The sequence below is a fragment of the Rhea pennata genome, chromosome 12 (assembly GCF_028389875.1).
Source record: "Rhea pennata isolate bPtePen1 chromosome 12, bPtePen1.pri, whole genome shotgun sequence".
NCBI lineage: Eukaryota > Metazoa > Chordata > Aves > Rheiformes > Rheidae > Rhea > Rhea pennata.
Window position 1 is genome coordinate 8,164,332 of NC_084674.1, and position 15,255 is coordinate 8,179,586.

At 47.4% G+C, this 15,255-nt stretch overlaps 1 protein-coding gene and 1 long non-coding RNA gene across 9 annotated transcripts in view; one reads left to right on the forward strand and one right to left on the reverse strand.

Moving 5' to 3' along the window:
- Positions 1 to 2,506: 2,506 nt before the first annotated feature.
- Positions 2,507 to 13,646, reverse strand: LOC134145790 (uncharacterized). 4 transcript variants are annotated; one of them, XR_009959688.1, is made up of 5 exons: positions 13,080 to 13,646; positions 11,843 to 12,566; positions 11,269 to 11,361; positions 4,038 to 4,150; positions 2,507 to 3,497 (listed from the first exon to the last, which is right to left on the reverse strand). It is a non-coding gene; the product is annotated as an uncharacterized LOC134145790 (long non-coding RNA). The 4 variants fall into 4 exon arrangements; XR_009959687.1 differs by having other exon boundaries at positions 2,507 to 4,146; XR_009959686.1 differs by having other exon boundaries at positions 2,507 to 4,150.
- Positions 12,894 to 15,255, forward strand: part of ADAMTS9 (ADAM metallopeptidase with thrombospondin type 1 motif 9) — an 80,349-nt gene continuing 77,987 nt past the window's right edge. For 3 of the 5 annotated variants that reach the window (XM_062585671.1, XM_062585673.1, XM_062585672.1), the window contains exons 1-3: positions 12,897 to 13,141; positions 13,231 to 13,619; positions 14,916 to 15,078. In XM_062585671.1, the coding sequence (XP_062441655.1) occupies positions 13,048 to 13,141; positions 13,231 to 13,619; positions 14,916 to 15,078 (646 nt within the window). In that variant the 5' untranslated portion in view covers positions 12,897 to 13,047. Of the gene's footprint in view, positions 13,142 to 13,230; positions 13,620 to 14,915; positions 15,079 to 15,255 lie in introns of all 5 variants that reach the window. The other 2 variants (XR_009959685.1, XM_062585674.1) reach the window with 2 other exon arrangements.

The window sequence follows — 15,255 nt, forward strand, 5'->3', positions numbered from 1 at the left end:
AGTTCAATGCCACAGATTTTAGTCTTAAAACTTGACTGAAGAAAGCAAACATATAAATCCCTACTGATGAGAAATGTCTCTGTATTTCAAGAATCTTTTTAATTATGACAAAATCAGCTAATTATTTTGATATTTTGATGTGTTGTGATTTCAAAACTAGTTTTTTGTAGATTTACTCCTGTTGTAGAGACTGACCAGAAATTGTGAGACCTTAAAAGTTGAATTTGCTTTTATATTTCTTCTATTTAGCTTGATTAAATGTCACACACTAAATAATTCCCATACCCCTTAATATATGATTTGCCCACTAGTAATTATTTTGTCATCCTTACTTCCTCAGGCTATTTTCAACTTTAAGCCACGGTTAATCCATGACCTTAGTGCTTTTGTCTCCAGGTCTGAATTATATAAGTATTATGGAACAAGCATTGAAGTGAACTTCTCTTGGCTCTATTTTACAATTACAGTCAGCTGATTGGCTTTTCTATTTCCACTAAATAAAAGAATAGAGTAAATTTAGCTCCTTTATGAAAGATCATAAGATTTTTTTTTCAGCATTGCAAGGCCAAATAAGAAATATTTCTAAGGGAAAAGTGAAAACAGAAAAATAACAACTGTCTGCTTTTCTTAGTGTTTGGGATTGCTGCCAGTTGGACACACAGATAATTGAGGAAGAAACGTACCCCACACTCTGCACTGGCCACTGCAATCGTAATTGAGTAAGATCTGCTGACAGCAAAAAAAGCACTTTGGTCATGGAGCTGAAATAGAAAAATAGGTGCCTTTTAAAGGACATTTTTCTGTAATGTGTGTCCCCTCAAAATCTTTCTCCCTCCATGAGACTATCCAAAAAGCAGAACACCTGCTGAATGTCAGGTTTCCTTTTGGATGCAGAAATAGAGCATCATATAGCATGGCCGTTTCGCTCGCAGCCTGGGCAGTTTGCTATTGCTGCCTTCCCAGACAAGCCGTCTGATTCTCATTTGAAATGGTATCTCTGAGCTGCTTTTGTTCAGTCACTCAGTTTCACGAAAGGTTATAATCAAAAGGCCAGACTTCTGGAAGAATTTGGCTCCCTTAAATGATACTGATTTCCAAGTGGCATATAAATAGGAGGTCACTTTTCCCAAAGAGAGTATTGCCCCACCTTCAGTGCTGTGGGAAATCTGCCTTGCAGCTCCACGGCTGCATTTGCAGGAGGGGAAACATTGCTGACAGGCTGAGTCAGTGGCCCAAATTCTCCCCCTTTTATCCATATAACCACATGAAAGCTAGTGCCTCCTATCCACAGAGTGTGCATGAATAATTTGCCTGGCATGGGACTGGAGCTAGCTAACACAATAACTATGCTTTTGTAGGCTCCATATGTCCCTTGCCTTGGAGCTTTTCAAATGATACAAAATTCTGGTTCTTTGACTAAAATGAGAAAACCTGGGCAGTGACTTGAGAAGCACTTGGTAGTAACCCAAAGCTCATGAAAGGACTCCTGGCTTCAGCGGATGTTGACCCAATTCATAAGAGACTTAAGAGTTACATTCAAACCTTATGGAGATCCTGGAATGACCCCTGCAGTCTGCAGGGAGATTGGGGTTTTGAACCAGTGCAAGGGAGTCCTAATTTTCGAACACTTCAGAAACATTGGATTCTTTAGCTGTACTTCTCAACCTATGCCCAAGAAGTGTGTGTGTGTGCACACATTGCCATTCCCTCTCCTTCTCTATGCACTGAGTATTTTTGGTGGAGGAGAATTCAGTAACGGAAGCAAAAACGTTCTGTTTACATCTATGAACAAGATAAGGTACAAATTGCTGCAATACAAACTTCCTTGCTCTGGCCCTCCACTGACCTCAGCTATAAACTAAAAGGAAAATCCTTTCTCACAGTTGCAACAGACTCGAGTATTTAGGGCAAAGCCTCAAGCAGCAAAAGTGCTTGCAAAGTCTTCTGTGTGATTTTTTTTTTTTTCCACTGCCATGCCAAACATGCATTCTCCAGAGCAAAGGACTTCATTGCTATGGCACGAGGGCTGGGACTAACACACTGTTAGATCCACTCTTGCAGGGAATACTCCAAGCACTTTCAGCAGTAGAATGAGCTTGATTGCATTTGTGCGTGTTTCCTGGTATCAATAAATGAGTTGCATGCACTTTTGCTGAAGGACTGAGGTGGAGAAGTGCACACTTTTCAAGCATTTCAGAAGAAAAATGGATAACTGACAGCATACATCTATGTCACTGTATCACACGCTCATGTCTTTGTCCTGGAAGCTCTTTGCTGGGTCAGATAAATTAGTTGCAAAATATGTCAGATTCTGCCAAGTGAACACAAGTATAATTAGATTTAAAAGCTACTCATGCATTGTTTGTTTGTTTATTTATTTATTTTAGAGTTTAGATGCAGAAAGAGACAGATCAGTCAATAAGCTGGTTTCCATTGACATAAGCTGGTTTCTGTGCACAGCAGCCTGACTCCCTGGTAACATGGACAGGTGATAGGTGACCTGAAAGAGAAGGACTAGGACATGAGAAAAGTTTTAAGGAATGGGACAGAAAAGGGAAAGGAAGTTCTGCCTTTAAAAGCTGCAGTCACAGCTCTGAGCACCAAAAGGTCTCACAGCCCTTTCTGCCGAAAGATAATGGCTCCTGACAGTCCTAGCACTGCTGCATACAAATAGCATCAAAACTATGGGCTTTTTATCATCAGAACTTGTTAATCTGGGATTCCAACAGCCATATCTGTTTTGGGATGCTCAATAGAAGCTTCTAGTATGAAACCAAGCCAAATGGTAGGGGATCATGAGGTTGAGCTTTTCAGAGCGAGTGCTGCGTTTGCACAAGAGTAAGTGGTAATGATGACTGTGTTCCCAGGGCCAGCTAGGACTTGGACCCCTCTCTCCTTGGAGTGGCTCACAGCAAGGCAAAACAGCATCACCCCTGTGTGGCTCACACAGCAGCAAATCCCTGGAAGAAGTACCGGTGCTCTGGTGAAGTACTACCATAAGCGTACCATGTCAGAAAATCGGTAACTTCTGGCTCATGGGACTATTTACCATTCATAATGGCATGCAAAAAAATGGACATGGTTAATTAGATACTGCTACCCTAAACCAGACCATCTCATATGTGTATACCTAGGGCTACAAAATTATATTCTCACTGCTTGGAGGGGTTAAATAATTCACAGAACAAAATGGAATAAGCAGAGTTTTGTTTTAATGAGCCCAATGTCCATACTACATATCGCTTCTTTGGAGGGTGCCCTTTCATGCTCATGGAGTTTGATTCAGTCACAGGTCTCTGGAGATGTGAGCAAGGTTCTTAAGTTACGATGTATCTAGTGGTCTCCACCAAGGGCCAGCATCTCCCTGTCCTGGTGCTGCACGAGCACAAACGATCGCCTCGTCAGTAGATGAAATGGCTCCAACTTGGACAATTCTCAGTTGCGAACATGTGCTTTGAGTTGCAAAGAGCACTGAGAGCAGGAAGCTGCTATGAAAACTGCACAGAGAAACAACGCAGTGGCTAAAGACAAGTTCGCCCTCTCCTTATACCAAAAGCTACTCTTAACTGGGCAGCTAATGTGGAGTAACGCATTAACTGAGCATGATAAGGTAGGGCAACTCTGACAGAGGTTTCATTTTCAGTCCTGGGCTAGAGCTGCAGCTAGCACAAATTGGTCCTGGCTTCTCAGTAGACTCTGTCATTTCCAAGAAATGCCAACTAGGTCAACACATCCATTAATTTTACAGTGAGTTCCAGGTCATGCTGCTTCCTTTTGAAACTTTTTGGATGAAAATGTTAGGGGTATTTAAGAGTTAGGCTAGTAAAATAGGAGAAAATCTGGAAACAGATGGCTTACAAAATTGAGCCTAGTTGCCATTACCAACATTCAGTAATGTTATTTATATTCTAGTGTCTACAGAAAGTAGAGAGGCCTGAAAATGAGACATATATATCCCAATATACTTGGATCTTGGTAGATCCTTAGCAGAGCTGCTGTATTTCCAGGCACACAAGCTGTGCTACCCACATGCCCACCTCCTTGTGGCTGCCGCAGGTCTGCAGGTTAGGAGGAGCTCTGCCTTGGCTGCAGTTATCAGGAAAGCCCAAATGGCCCAAATCCTCTAATTGCATTTGGACAACACTTCTGCCTGGGAAAGAAAAGTCATGTCTTCAAACTGGGTGTATCAGAGCTCTAAATTTAGTGTCATCAAATCCAGCTCCTGCTTTTGTACCTAACTGTGTCACACTCCATATTACAAAGTGATCATACTTCATTTAAGAAGGAAGCTGGTGTATGAAAACAGTATCTTTGTTACTGGCAGGTTGTTGCAGAATCCTGCTTTTTCTGATGGTTTGTAACCTTCTTTTCATTCACAGCCTAAATTTACTCATGGCCAATCTATTCCCATTTGTTCTTGGGTCAACAAGAACACTCATTCTGTCAACTGTATTGCTTACTCCTTCTGAGGTCCTCATGGAAAGCAATCCTGTCGCAGCTCATCCTCCCTTGCAAACAAAAGACAAAATAAGCCTTGGTTTAGAAGTCTTGGGAATTTTGAGGACTGATCCGTGTTTTTTGTGTACTTAGAGCTGGCAAAATTAGCTGTTTGTATAGCAGAATGAAAATAGATAAAAGGAAATATCTCTCTGTGCAATGAATAATTCATGAGTGAAAGAAAGCATTGTTGAACATATTTAGGAAGAAAACTACTTAATATTAATATCTGTTATAAAACTGCTTAATATGTATCAATCTACTACTTATAAATTTAAGGAAGAGAGTCATGCTAGCTGTCCTCTCTTCAGGAAAGGAGGAAAGCAGAAGAAAACCAACCTGAGTGTAAGTGCAGTTCACTTTACCAGTTTTTTTTTTTTTTTTTTGAGTAATTAAAACTGATGATTCTGACAAACATTTGTCTCCGAAGAAATAGTCCGTTATAAACATAAACTCTCAAGATCCTTGTAGGCATACCAGCACAACTGTGTCCTACAAATTGTTTTCCAGCACATCTGGTGCCTTACTTTTGTAGCCAAGCCGTACAATAGCTTTAAAAGAAGATCGTCTCTTAATAGGCTTTAGCTTCAGCACTGCAGACTCCCTCAGAAATAGCAACTAACTCTGAAACCGTCAGCCTTGTCTGTGTGAACTCTCCACTTCTTCCTACCAGGATCCAAAATGCCCAGCTGTGGCTGTCTGGGGAGATCTCAGTCTTGTGTGGCTTGCAAAGGGAGTGAAGGAGTTACAGCTAGAGGCGGGAGACTCAGTGTACTACCAAACACGGATTTACACTCCATTAATTCTCTCGATAGCGGCCCAGGCCGAGCGGCACGACATGAATGTGGTTAGGTAGGCTGCAGCCAATTCCCTTCGCCGGTGTAACTCTCCCTGCACCTGCTAGGGGCATGTTTTGATTCAAGGTTCACTCACATTGAACGTTTGCAATCAAAAGAAAGATGTTGAGTAAGTGAGAAGGCAGGAAGATGTGGAGCAGAGGTGGACGATGGAAAAAGCTGGGAAGGAGAGGACAATTCTGCTTTAGGTCTGCAGATCATCTGGAGTTTGTGCACTCTTGGTTGCATCCTGCACGTTCTGAACCTGTTCCTTAACATTGAGCCTAAACTCCCTCGTTTATGGAACACTGGATTCCTCCTAGTGGGTGTCCCCTCTCGGTCGGCAAAGTAAAGATTTGGAAAGAAGGTTTAGCTCAGTTGGTTAGAGCAGGGTGCTGCTAATGCCAAGTTTGTGGGTTCAGTCCCCGTAGGGGTTATGCTGAGGGCTGGACTAGATGATCTCCAGAGGTCCCTTCCAACCTTACCATTCTCTGATTCTATGCAGGCACAGATCTGCAGCAACAGCTCCTGTGTTAGCTGTGCCCAGCTGCTCAGGCTGCGCAATAGCAATCATGAGAAACAACATGCAAACATCTGCAGCTTGTTGCAGATGGTACATTTGAAAAGAGAGCATGCTTACCCCTCACTCACCCAGGGCAAATACGGCGGAGCTGGGAAGAAACTAGATCCCTTTTTAAATTTGCATCACGTGTTCATACTCTGACTTTCCACTGCCTAAGCATCCCCAATCCCTTCCTTGCCAATGCTGCTTTCAGAGAAAATGAGGAAACTGGAGGCAAGAGCACAAAAGCACGTGTAGGAGGAGAGATCCTTCCCCAGCATGCCCTGCAGTCAGCAAGTTAGAGACCTCCTGGAAGCTGCCTCTGGACCATCATATCCAAGCAGCTTGTCTCTGTTATTCCCTTAGTATCTGAGGAAGGAATACTGCCTCGCTGCTTTGGGCTGGGGTACGTTTTGGCTGTCGTAATTAAGCGATGCCAGTAGCTGTACAGCGTGATGGAGCTGTCATTAGATTATTTCTTCCCGCCTTCCCTCCCCTAGACAATCTGTGGCCTCAGCTACCTGGGCAGCATTTTAAAATGCTCTGGTTTACTGTGATGAAACTTGGGGAGCAGAGCCAATTCTTAAAGTTAGAGAGAAATGGTTTTTCAAGCCACCACATCCTGGTAATGAAATCCCATATATCTGCTTGTCATGTGGACATTAATAAGCATGACATGATGCTATAAAATCCCCCCCCCCCAAAAAAAAAAAAAATGCATAGGTGTCCTGATTCTGCACTTCGCTGAGTTGGTGGAAGTTTTGCCCACGAATTTTGACAGAAACTGGATTAGGCCTAAAATATTTGCCTTTTTTAGCTATTAGTTTTTGGATGTTTTTCCAACTACTACAGATTTTCTACCAGTACAAAAACAACCCTACCACAAAGATTTTCCCCAGGGAGATGTCTTTGCTTTTAGCTGGCTGCTGAGTGACATCTTTAGTGAAATCAAGCAGTTTAGGGTAAAAGTGCGTGGTATCTGTAAAGATGCCTAGCTTTTTTCCTACTCTAATAGAGGCTTACATTTTATCTCTAGAGGCAATCTACCATTTAGGAAAAGAATGAAAACAATCCTCCTAAAATAGTTTTACAGTTTAATGATCCTAGCGCTGATATATCACTTTATACATGTTGGCTACATGCAGACTCCAATGGGAGGCTAGAACTGGTCACAGGGTCAGAGCTCCACAACTCCTTGTCCTTCATCAAATTGGCCATCTCAGTTTCCTCTTTGTAAGGTGATGGTGATACCTCACAGAGCTGTTATGATAATTGGTTTATTTGAATAAAAGTCCATGGCTTGAGGGGTAAAACTTTTTGTACCTACAAAACTTTCAGCATTCCCCATTTGCTTTTGGTGTGGGATTACAGAACATCTGCTCTGTTTAGTCCTCTTAGTGTTACTGTTAATGTTTTGGCAAAGGCACCTGGAACTTAACACAGATGCACATGTATGTAATATCAAAAGTTAAAAGCAGTATACTGATTTATAGTGTGACAAATACAACAGATAAACCAACATAATGTTTAGCTTGATGGCTTAATTTGCACAAAAATGGGAAGGTCAAGAATTAAGTGTTCCTCAGCCACCTTAGGTCCTGCCCCAGATTGCTGCCTGTACTCAAAGGGGTAGGGAATGGGGTCTACACATGCTTGTCCATCCAAAGGGTCTGTGCAACATTGCAGGCACATTACGCTAATCTGAGCACGCACTTTCCGCAAGGCAGATAAGAGAAGTGTAAGCAAAAGGAGGAGTATGCAAACAGTCTGCAGCAATGCTGGGAGCTGGGGAGGGGCTGAGTTGGAACAAGCCAAGTCTTCAACAGAGGGCCTCAAGGGATCGTTATGTCCATCCGTGCTGACCTGCTAAACCGGGAAGTCCCACGCATTTGCTGTGGCTACGTGGGCTTTGCTGTTCCTCCCACCCAGTCCCTCGTTTCTCTTCATGAAGCTGTTTTCCAGGCTCAAAGTTGTTTCTAAGGCAAAACAAGAGCCAGTTTTCTTGCACGTGAGGGGAGCAATATAAGGGACTTGTTTTCTTTTCCTCCTTCACCTTCTGTTCCCAAATGTGAGTTCCCTACCCAGGCAAGAAGCAGGATGGTCTCTGTAAGGACAGGGTTACACTCATGTTTCCATTGCATGCAGATTATGACTGGCTCCCACGGGGAACATGATTCCTACTGGAGAGCACAGGGTGGGAAGCCAGCCTAGTTGAACAAATTGACCCTGGACCAAGCTGAAGGACATTTACAGTTTATTTGTCTGCATGACCTCAGACGAGTCACTTCAATGCATGCATCTCGGAGCACTGGGAAGGGACTGAGTTGAATCCTGCACTTACTTTGCAGCATCCGGGCATTGTTTAACATCTCCTTCCATCTGTAAAATGCAGGGCAACTATAGTGATAAAAACACTGTGCTGGCATTGCTGTGAAATGCAGGTACCGCTCCCCAGCCCTCTGTGTTTCTGTGGGTCAAACCCCCAAACGACCAAGGGTTCAGCCCCAGCTTGGTAGCTCAGGGGAGGGCTGCTCGGCAGCTCCCTACAGGGGCAGGGCCCAATCTAGGGGCAACAGAGAGAGGGGCAAGAACAGAGAACCCAACAGAGAAAGCAGGGGCTTAAATGGCTACTGCAGGGAAATTAAACTATATATTTAAATCCTTTTAGCCATGATCAAAAGAACTGGCTTGGAATGAAAAAGGAGAGAGGTTTGAAAATTAAGTATATACCAAGAACATGCAAGTCTCAGCTCTTCCAAACAAATGGGAAAGGCTTAAAGTAACAGCCCTGGTGCTAGAAAATATCCTTTAAAGGGAACCCTTTTGGTGAGCAGAACAGTCCCCTAAATTCAGAGAAATGGAGCACCAGAGCAATATCTTTGTTAGCCGTACAGGCAGAGAAGCAAGAGAGGTTGAGATCCGGCCAGCAACCAGTCAGCTGTTTGAAGGGAATGAAATCTTTCACTTTCTAACCGCACAGATTAGATGCGAGGAGAAAATATGTTTGCTGCCTTTGGTTATCTTGTGGCATTGGAGAGCAAGCATCAAAGGGAAACGCTCTGCCTCCTGGGATAATCATTGAGCAAGCAAATGGATGCAGCAGATAAAAGAAGACAATGCTTACGCAAAGCAGCAGAGCGGCAAAGAACAAAGATTAGCCACCGAGGATCGCACTCACCTAGGAGAAAAAGGAAATGGGAAGGAGGGCAAAAAGCAGGGCAAAAACTTGCAGGAAATGGGAAGGAGGGCAAAAAGCAGGGCAAAAACTTGCAGGAAGTGGGGTCCCCTCAAGTGTATTCTTGCAGCAATGCATCCTGCCTGAAATGCTGTGCTGAAGTTTTGCTGTTGTGATCAAGTTCTCATTTTGTAGTTTATAGAAAAGGCTCTTGTGGCTCAACATCTGTAGTATTTATGTAGGCAAAATTCCCAGTGTTTCAAGGGGATTTTTCCATGGGTAGGTATAGGCTCGTAGGGTTACTTTTGACTGGGTAAGGACTTGGGAGTCTGCAGTTATCATACTGTAAGTATTAATAGATCCTTCCTAACAGGAAAGTTATTTAAATTTAAGATTGCAGCTTAGTTTCTCTAAGCCCTACATAATCTATTTACTTATGCTACAGTTTTCCTTCTGTACTTCCCACTCTCCAGCTGTAAAGGTTCAAAATGCTGCATACTATACAATTTTTCTGCATATTAATGGAAACAGAATTTTAAATAGGTAACACCATGCTTCTGGAATGACAGAATATATTTAATCCTGTTCCAAAGCCTGGCTTTGGTCTCGGGAGCACTTCAGTCCACTCCCAGCTCTGCTTCATAACCAAGACCTAATTAGTCTTTCCATGGGTCATCTCCCCACTTCTAAAAGGACAAATTGGGTTTTTTTTTTTCCTACCCTCTTGATGGTATGTGCCAAGATTTCAGAGAGTGTCCCATGAGGATGCTTCTACCCAAGACGGCCTCAACGTACTGAGCTCACTGCCGCCAAAAAGGAAAAAGACCAGCTCACAGCTGTGTGATGCTGCTTCTCACTCTCTGCAGGTCTTAAGCTCATTTGACCTCCACTCCAGGAACCAAATTAACTTGTTACCCGGCGTGAACCTAACTGAGAAAAAAACTGAAAAGTGTGTTATCTTCTTTTCTGTGCCAGCAAGCTGAATGGAAGCAGGGTGGCTTCCAGGATCACCAGACTCGATTCAAAGCAAGGTGGCTCCCAGGAGCACCGGACCCAGTGCAAGAGATACAGTGGGACACAAGGCTGGGACCAGCAGGTGAGGGGTGGGAACGGGCCAGCAGATCAGCGCTGCTGCTTGTGAAATCACCGGAAATCACCACTAGCTACCTAACTGGTCTGCAGCTCTGGGTACAATGGTCTTGTTGAAGGCACTGCTGCAGCCCAGGTGAAACAGCAGACGTCTTTACCGCCCAGCTCTTCACTCAGAGGATGAGGAGATGAGTAAGGCTCCATGCCTTTCTCCCAGGTCCCTGGCAGGCCTAGCTTCACGTAAGTCTCTTCCCCTCCCGTCTGACTCAGCTCCAATGCTATGCTCAGCTTTTCAACCTTTTCTTTCCTCAGGCAACTCCAGTTCACTTTTCTTCACTCCCACTGAATCCTTTGCTGACCGGTATTGCTCAACACCCCCAGGAGGCAGTGCCAGCTCTTCCTGGCACTCCCGGGATACTGTGTCCATCACTAGCTGAGCGGAAGGGGCCATATCCCAAGCTGCACTGTAGTCCTCACCCTGTGAAAGTTTTGAGAGTGCATGGGGAAACCATGGGAAGATCAGTGCTCCAGTAATTTAAAGTGGGCTCCCGCTAGCCTGGTGCAGTGGCACCAAGGCTCAGGGAGCAGCTATTACTCCTGATAGTGGAGTCATTTATTCAATGATGCAACAGAGAAGACCCCAAGAAAGAAGATTCGAGCAAGAAAGCAAGCCTGGAGGAAAGCCTTGGCTGCCATGCAGTGATGTTTTGAGAGTCTTCTTATTGTTCATCCAGCAGCCCAAGGACCTCAACGGCTCAAGCAGGACACAATTCAATGTGGGACAGGTGAGGACCTCACACTCTCTCATAAAGAGCCAAGAAAGGCCACAAAAGCTGGAGGATTGCATGGCAGCCCCAGCAGACTTTTCAGAATGAAGTTATTTTAGAATAATTTGGTCTTGCTCCTATTCTGAGAAGTCGTTTTTTAATGTATGTGCACGAGCAAGCAACTAGCTGCTAGGATAAGGAGACATTACTGTACAGGTCTTTTACAGCACAAAAAGTAAAGCTGGCATAGATTTTCTGATACATAGGTGAGTGCATGGAGATACACCCCAGGCTCTCTCCCCGAGCAGATCTTTGGGAAGTGCTGGCTTTGCCCACACTAACCTGAGAATTGGACACGTGATGAAACCAGTACAGTTGCTGGAGATGACCACGCATAAGACAACTGAAGTCTGAACACGGTCTGGCTTTGTTGAGCTGCTGAAGCCAAGATAGGTGAGTTACCTCATTGTAAGCATCCCAGACTTTAATATAATGTGATTTATAAGGTTAGGCACAATGCCACACAAATGCTACTGAGCCTGGAGATTATGTGACACTACACTGTTCCCTGAAGATGTGCTGGCTTGGGTCTCCAGCAACTGGAGATTCCTGCTCAGTGCTCACTTGTGCAAAACTGTTGCTATGGCCTAGAAGCCCCATTGAGCCAGCTACAGAATTAAAGATAGATGGTTTTGCATGTGATAATTTGCATATTTTTACTTTTATATTCAGTAGATTAACAAACTACTACTAATGACAGGTTTATGGCTTGAAGGGCTACAGCAGTTAGTTTAGAAGAGCCAGGAGGTGCTATTTTGTCTAGAAGTGTCAGGAGCCTGCAGACGGCTGGCACAATTTCATGCTCGCATAAAATATTCTAGTGTACTCTGAATTGATTTATTCTAAAGCTTTTTACCCTTCTGCAGAAAATGATGGTATTTCTGTTCTTTGTCCTAAAGTTGAGTGGAGAAACTACAGAAGTATGGAATTCTTTATGGAAGTGCAACTCCAGCTTTCAAGCACTTTCAGTTACTTTTTTTCCACTTGCTACAATCTTTAAATTTCACAGCATCTTTCCCCATTTGCAAAAAAAAAGAGCACGCTGGTGGAAGGGTAGAAGGCATGCTGAATTAAATTTAGTTTTAAAGGATGTCTCACATTTTTATACTATATTTCCAACCTGTAAAAGGAAAAAAAAAAAAATCTTTGAGAAGGAAAAGACCCCCTCCTTCCCTCAGGGTGCCTGAAACTGCACAATATAACCCTAGACAAAGTTGCTTTAAGTGCCTCATATCTGAGAATCACACAAGAAAACAAATGCTATAAAAAGTGTCACAGATAGGATTCTTCAAATACTTGTAGAGTTAATAAACTTTCTTCAGGACTTTTAAAAAAAATGAAAAAGGAAACAATTATGTAAGAAACGCTTGCAGCTCTCCTTCTGGCGAGTCAAAATGCGGCTCTTTCCCCCCGAGGAGCTGCCGCGCTCGGGCAGCGGTCGGTGCGGCTCTGCCCGGGCGTCTTCAGAGCCACTCGCAGCCCGGCGAAGCGGGGCGCCGCCGGGAGGGACGGGGCAGCCGCGGCGCCCGGGCCGCCGCAGCCAGGGCTTTTCTTGGCGAAAACCTGCGATTCCAGCGTTCCTCGGGAATGAAAGAAAGTGACATGTTGGAAGGGGGGGGGGGAGGAGGAAGGGCTGTCCCTGATCCTTCAGGGCGGGATCTTTTCCCCCTGCTTGATCTATGGAGCCCGCCCCCTTAAATTGGCTCCCGGGAGCGCCCCGTCCACCAGCCCGACGGGGGGAGAGGCGGAAAGCGAGGGAGAGCAGGCGGCCGGGCGGCCGGCTCCCCCGTCCCGGCCCGTCGCTCCCGGCCCGGCCCGTCCGCCCCCGCGCACCATGCGCGGCCCCCGGCGCCCCGCGCCCCGCTGCCCGCGCCCCCGCCGGCCCGCCCGCCCCTGACGCCGCCCGGCTCCAGCGCCTTCCCCCCGGCAGCGCACCGGGGGGGCGGGGAGGGGGGAGAAAGGGGGCGAAAGAGGGGGAAAAGGAGAAGGAGAAAAAAAAAGAGGAAAAAAGAGAAGGAAGCGGAGGAAGGCTGCTCTGCTCTGCGGACGGCGCGCAGCACCATGCAGCTTGCGCCGCTGGCGCTGGCACTAACCACGCTCTTCGTCGACGGCTTGAGGGCAGGAGGCAGGCGGCAGAAGCTGCACCCCAGGCAAGGTAAGGGGGCAGCCGGGGGCGCGGGGGCGGCGGGCCGGGGCTCGTCTTCCCTCCGCTCAGGGGGCATGTGCCTCTCTCTCTCCTCGCAGCCAAGCTGCTGGAGAAGCTCAGCGAGTACGAGATAGTGACTCCTACCCGGGTGAATGAGTTTGGCGAGCCCTTCCCCACCGATGTCCACTTCAGGAGGAGGCGGCGGAGCACCGGCGCGGCCCCCGACGCCTGGACGGCGGCCGCCGCCGCCTCCTCCAAGGCGCACTACCGGCTCTCCGCCTTCGGCCAGCAGTTCCTCTTCAACCTGACAGCCAGCTCGGCCTTCATCGCCCCGCTCTTCACCGTCAGCCTCCTGGGCGAGCCCGGCGCCGAGCAGCGGCGGCTGTACGCGGAGGCGGCGGACGCCGACGTGAAGCACTGCTTCTACCGGGGGCACGTCAACGCCCGCCCGCGGCACACGGCCGTCATCAGCCTCTGCTCCGGGATGGTGAGCCCCGGCCCGGCCCGGCCCGGCCCGGCCCAGCGGCGGCGCGCCGGGCGGAAGCGCGGAGCAGCGGGAGGAGGAGGAGGAGCAGGGCGAGGGTGGGCAGAGGGACGGGGCCAGCCCCTTCCCCCGGCTGGCGCTGCGGGCCGGGCCGTAGCGGGCCGGGCCGGGCCGGGGCTTTCCCCGCCCCTTCCCGCTCAGAGGAGCCCGTGGGACTGCGGCGTCGGGGGGGTCCCGTCCGGCCCCGTCCCGCCTCGGGGCAAACCCGCCACCCAGCGGCACCCCGGCGGGGGGAGGTGACCAGGGAGAGGGATTCCCCCTCCACCACCACCGCAGGGGCCAGCGAGGACTGGGAGGGGCAACTGGGAGGTCCCCAGCAGCACTGACCCCTGATGTGTCTCACCACCCTGATGCCTTCTGCTTCAAGGGTGCTGGCAACGCCCAGAAAGAGGTGAACAGAAGCTCTTGAGAGCTGGCCCCAGAACCTTCCCATGGCCTGCGGCAGGCGTTCTTGGGCATTCCTGCACCCAAAGGCGCAGGAAGCGGTGCACTTCCCAGCACTGCTCATCCCATGTTGGTCTCTGGCTGTGTTTGAGATCTCTGACTCTGGCCAGGTGTAGCTGCTCCCCTGGGTGAGCATGGTCATGCCACCACCTGGCCTCTTCCCTATACAGCAGCACTGTTCCAGCGCTAGGACTGAGCGAGGCTGCTGTGCACTTGTATGGCAGGACAAGCCTTCCTCCTAACATGTCCTGGTTGTGGTCTGGCTTCCAGCCTAGGACAGCCACAGGGTGGTTTTTATGGTTTGGATGAAGCTTTTTCTTCCCCTCCCTCAAAGTCTCTGCGTTCATAGTCACATGCAGCTAGGAGTGTTGGTGTCTTCTCATAAATAGGAATTTCACAGGCTGAACACCCTCTCTGGTCCTTATGTGCTTGTTTAAATCCTGTCTCAGGTAGAACTGCTCCTACGTATCCTGGGTATGAAAAAGAGCACAAAATAACGGGGCTGCGCTGAGGCCTCCAGCACACTGCAGCATCCCCTCAGTGGCATAAGAGTCGGGTCTGGCAGATGTCCTCCTCTCATGCTCCCTGTAACTCGCTTTACATGCGTTTCAGTGGGTGGCTGCAGAGTACAGCGCTGCCCATGTGGGTGCTGTGGTGCATTTGCAGAGGCTGGGCACTGGGAGGAAGCTTTTGAAACTCGCACGCCTCTGCTGGTAACACCCCTGTTTTGGGTAGTCTTGCTGTCTAGTTGTCGTCACCCAAAGCTGACTGCCTTTCTGTTTCTGTTCCTCTCAGCTAGGCACGTTCAAGTCTCACGATGGGGACTATTTTGTAGAGCCGCTGCTATCACTTGAAGAACAGGAGTATGAAGAAGAGCACAATAAGCCACATATAGTCTACCGGCACCGGACACCTCACACCAACTCTTCAGGGGACAGGCAGACTTGTGATACTTCAGGTACTCATTTTCTTACTTCCCTTAACGATTTGACGCTTAGGAAAGGGAGCTAATTTGCAGTAAGATGTCACTAGGCTCTCTTGAGGCAAAAGCAAGTGGGGATGTGATGTTGAGGGACTCTTCTAGAAATGGTAGTGTGTGTGTGCTAGGAACAGGCTCTCTCAATGGTACTGCTGT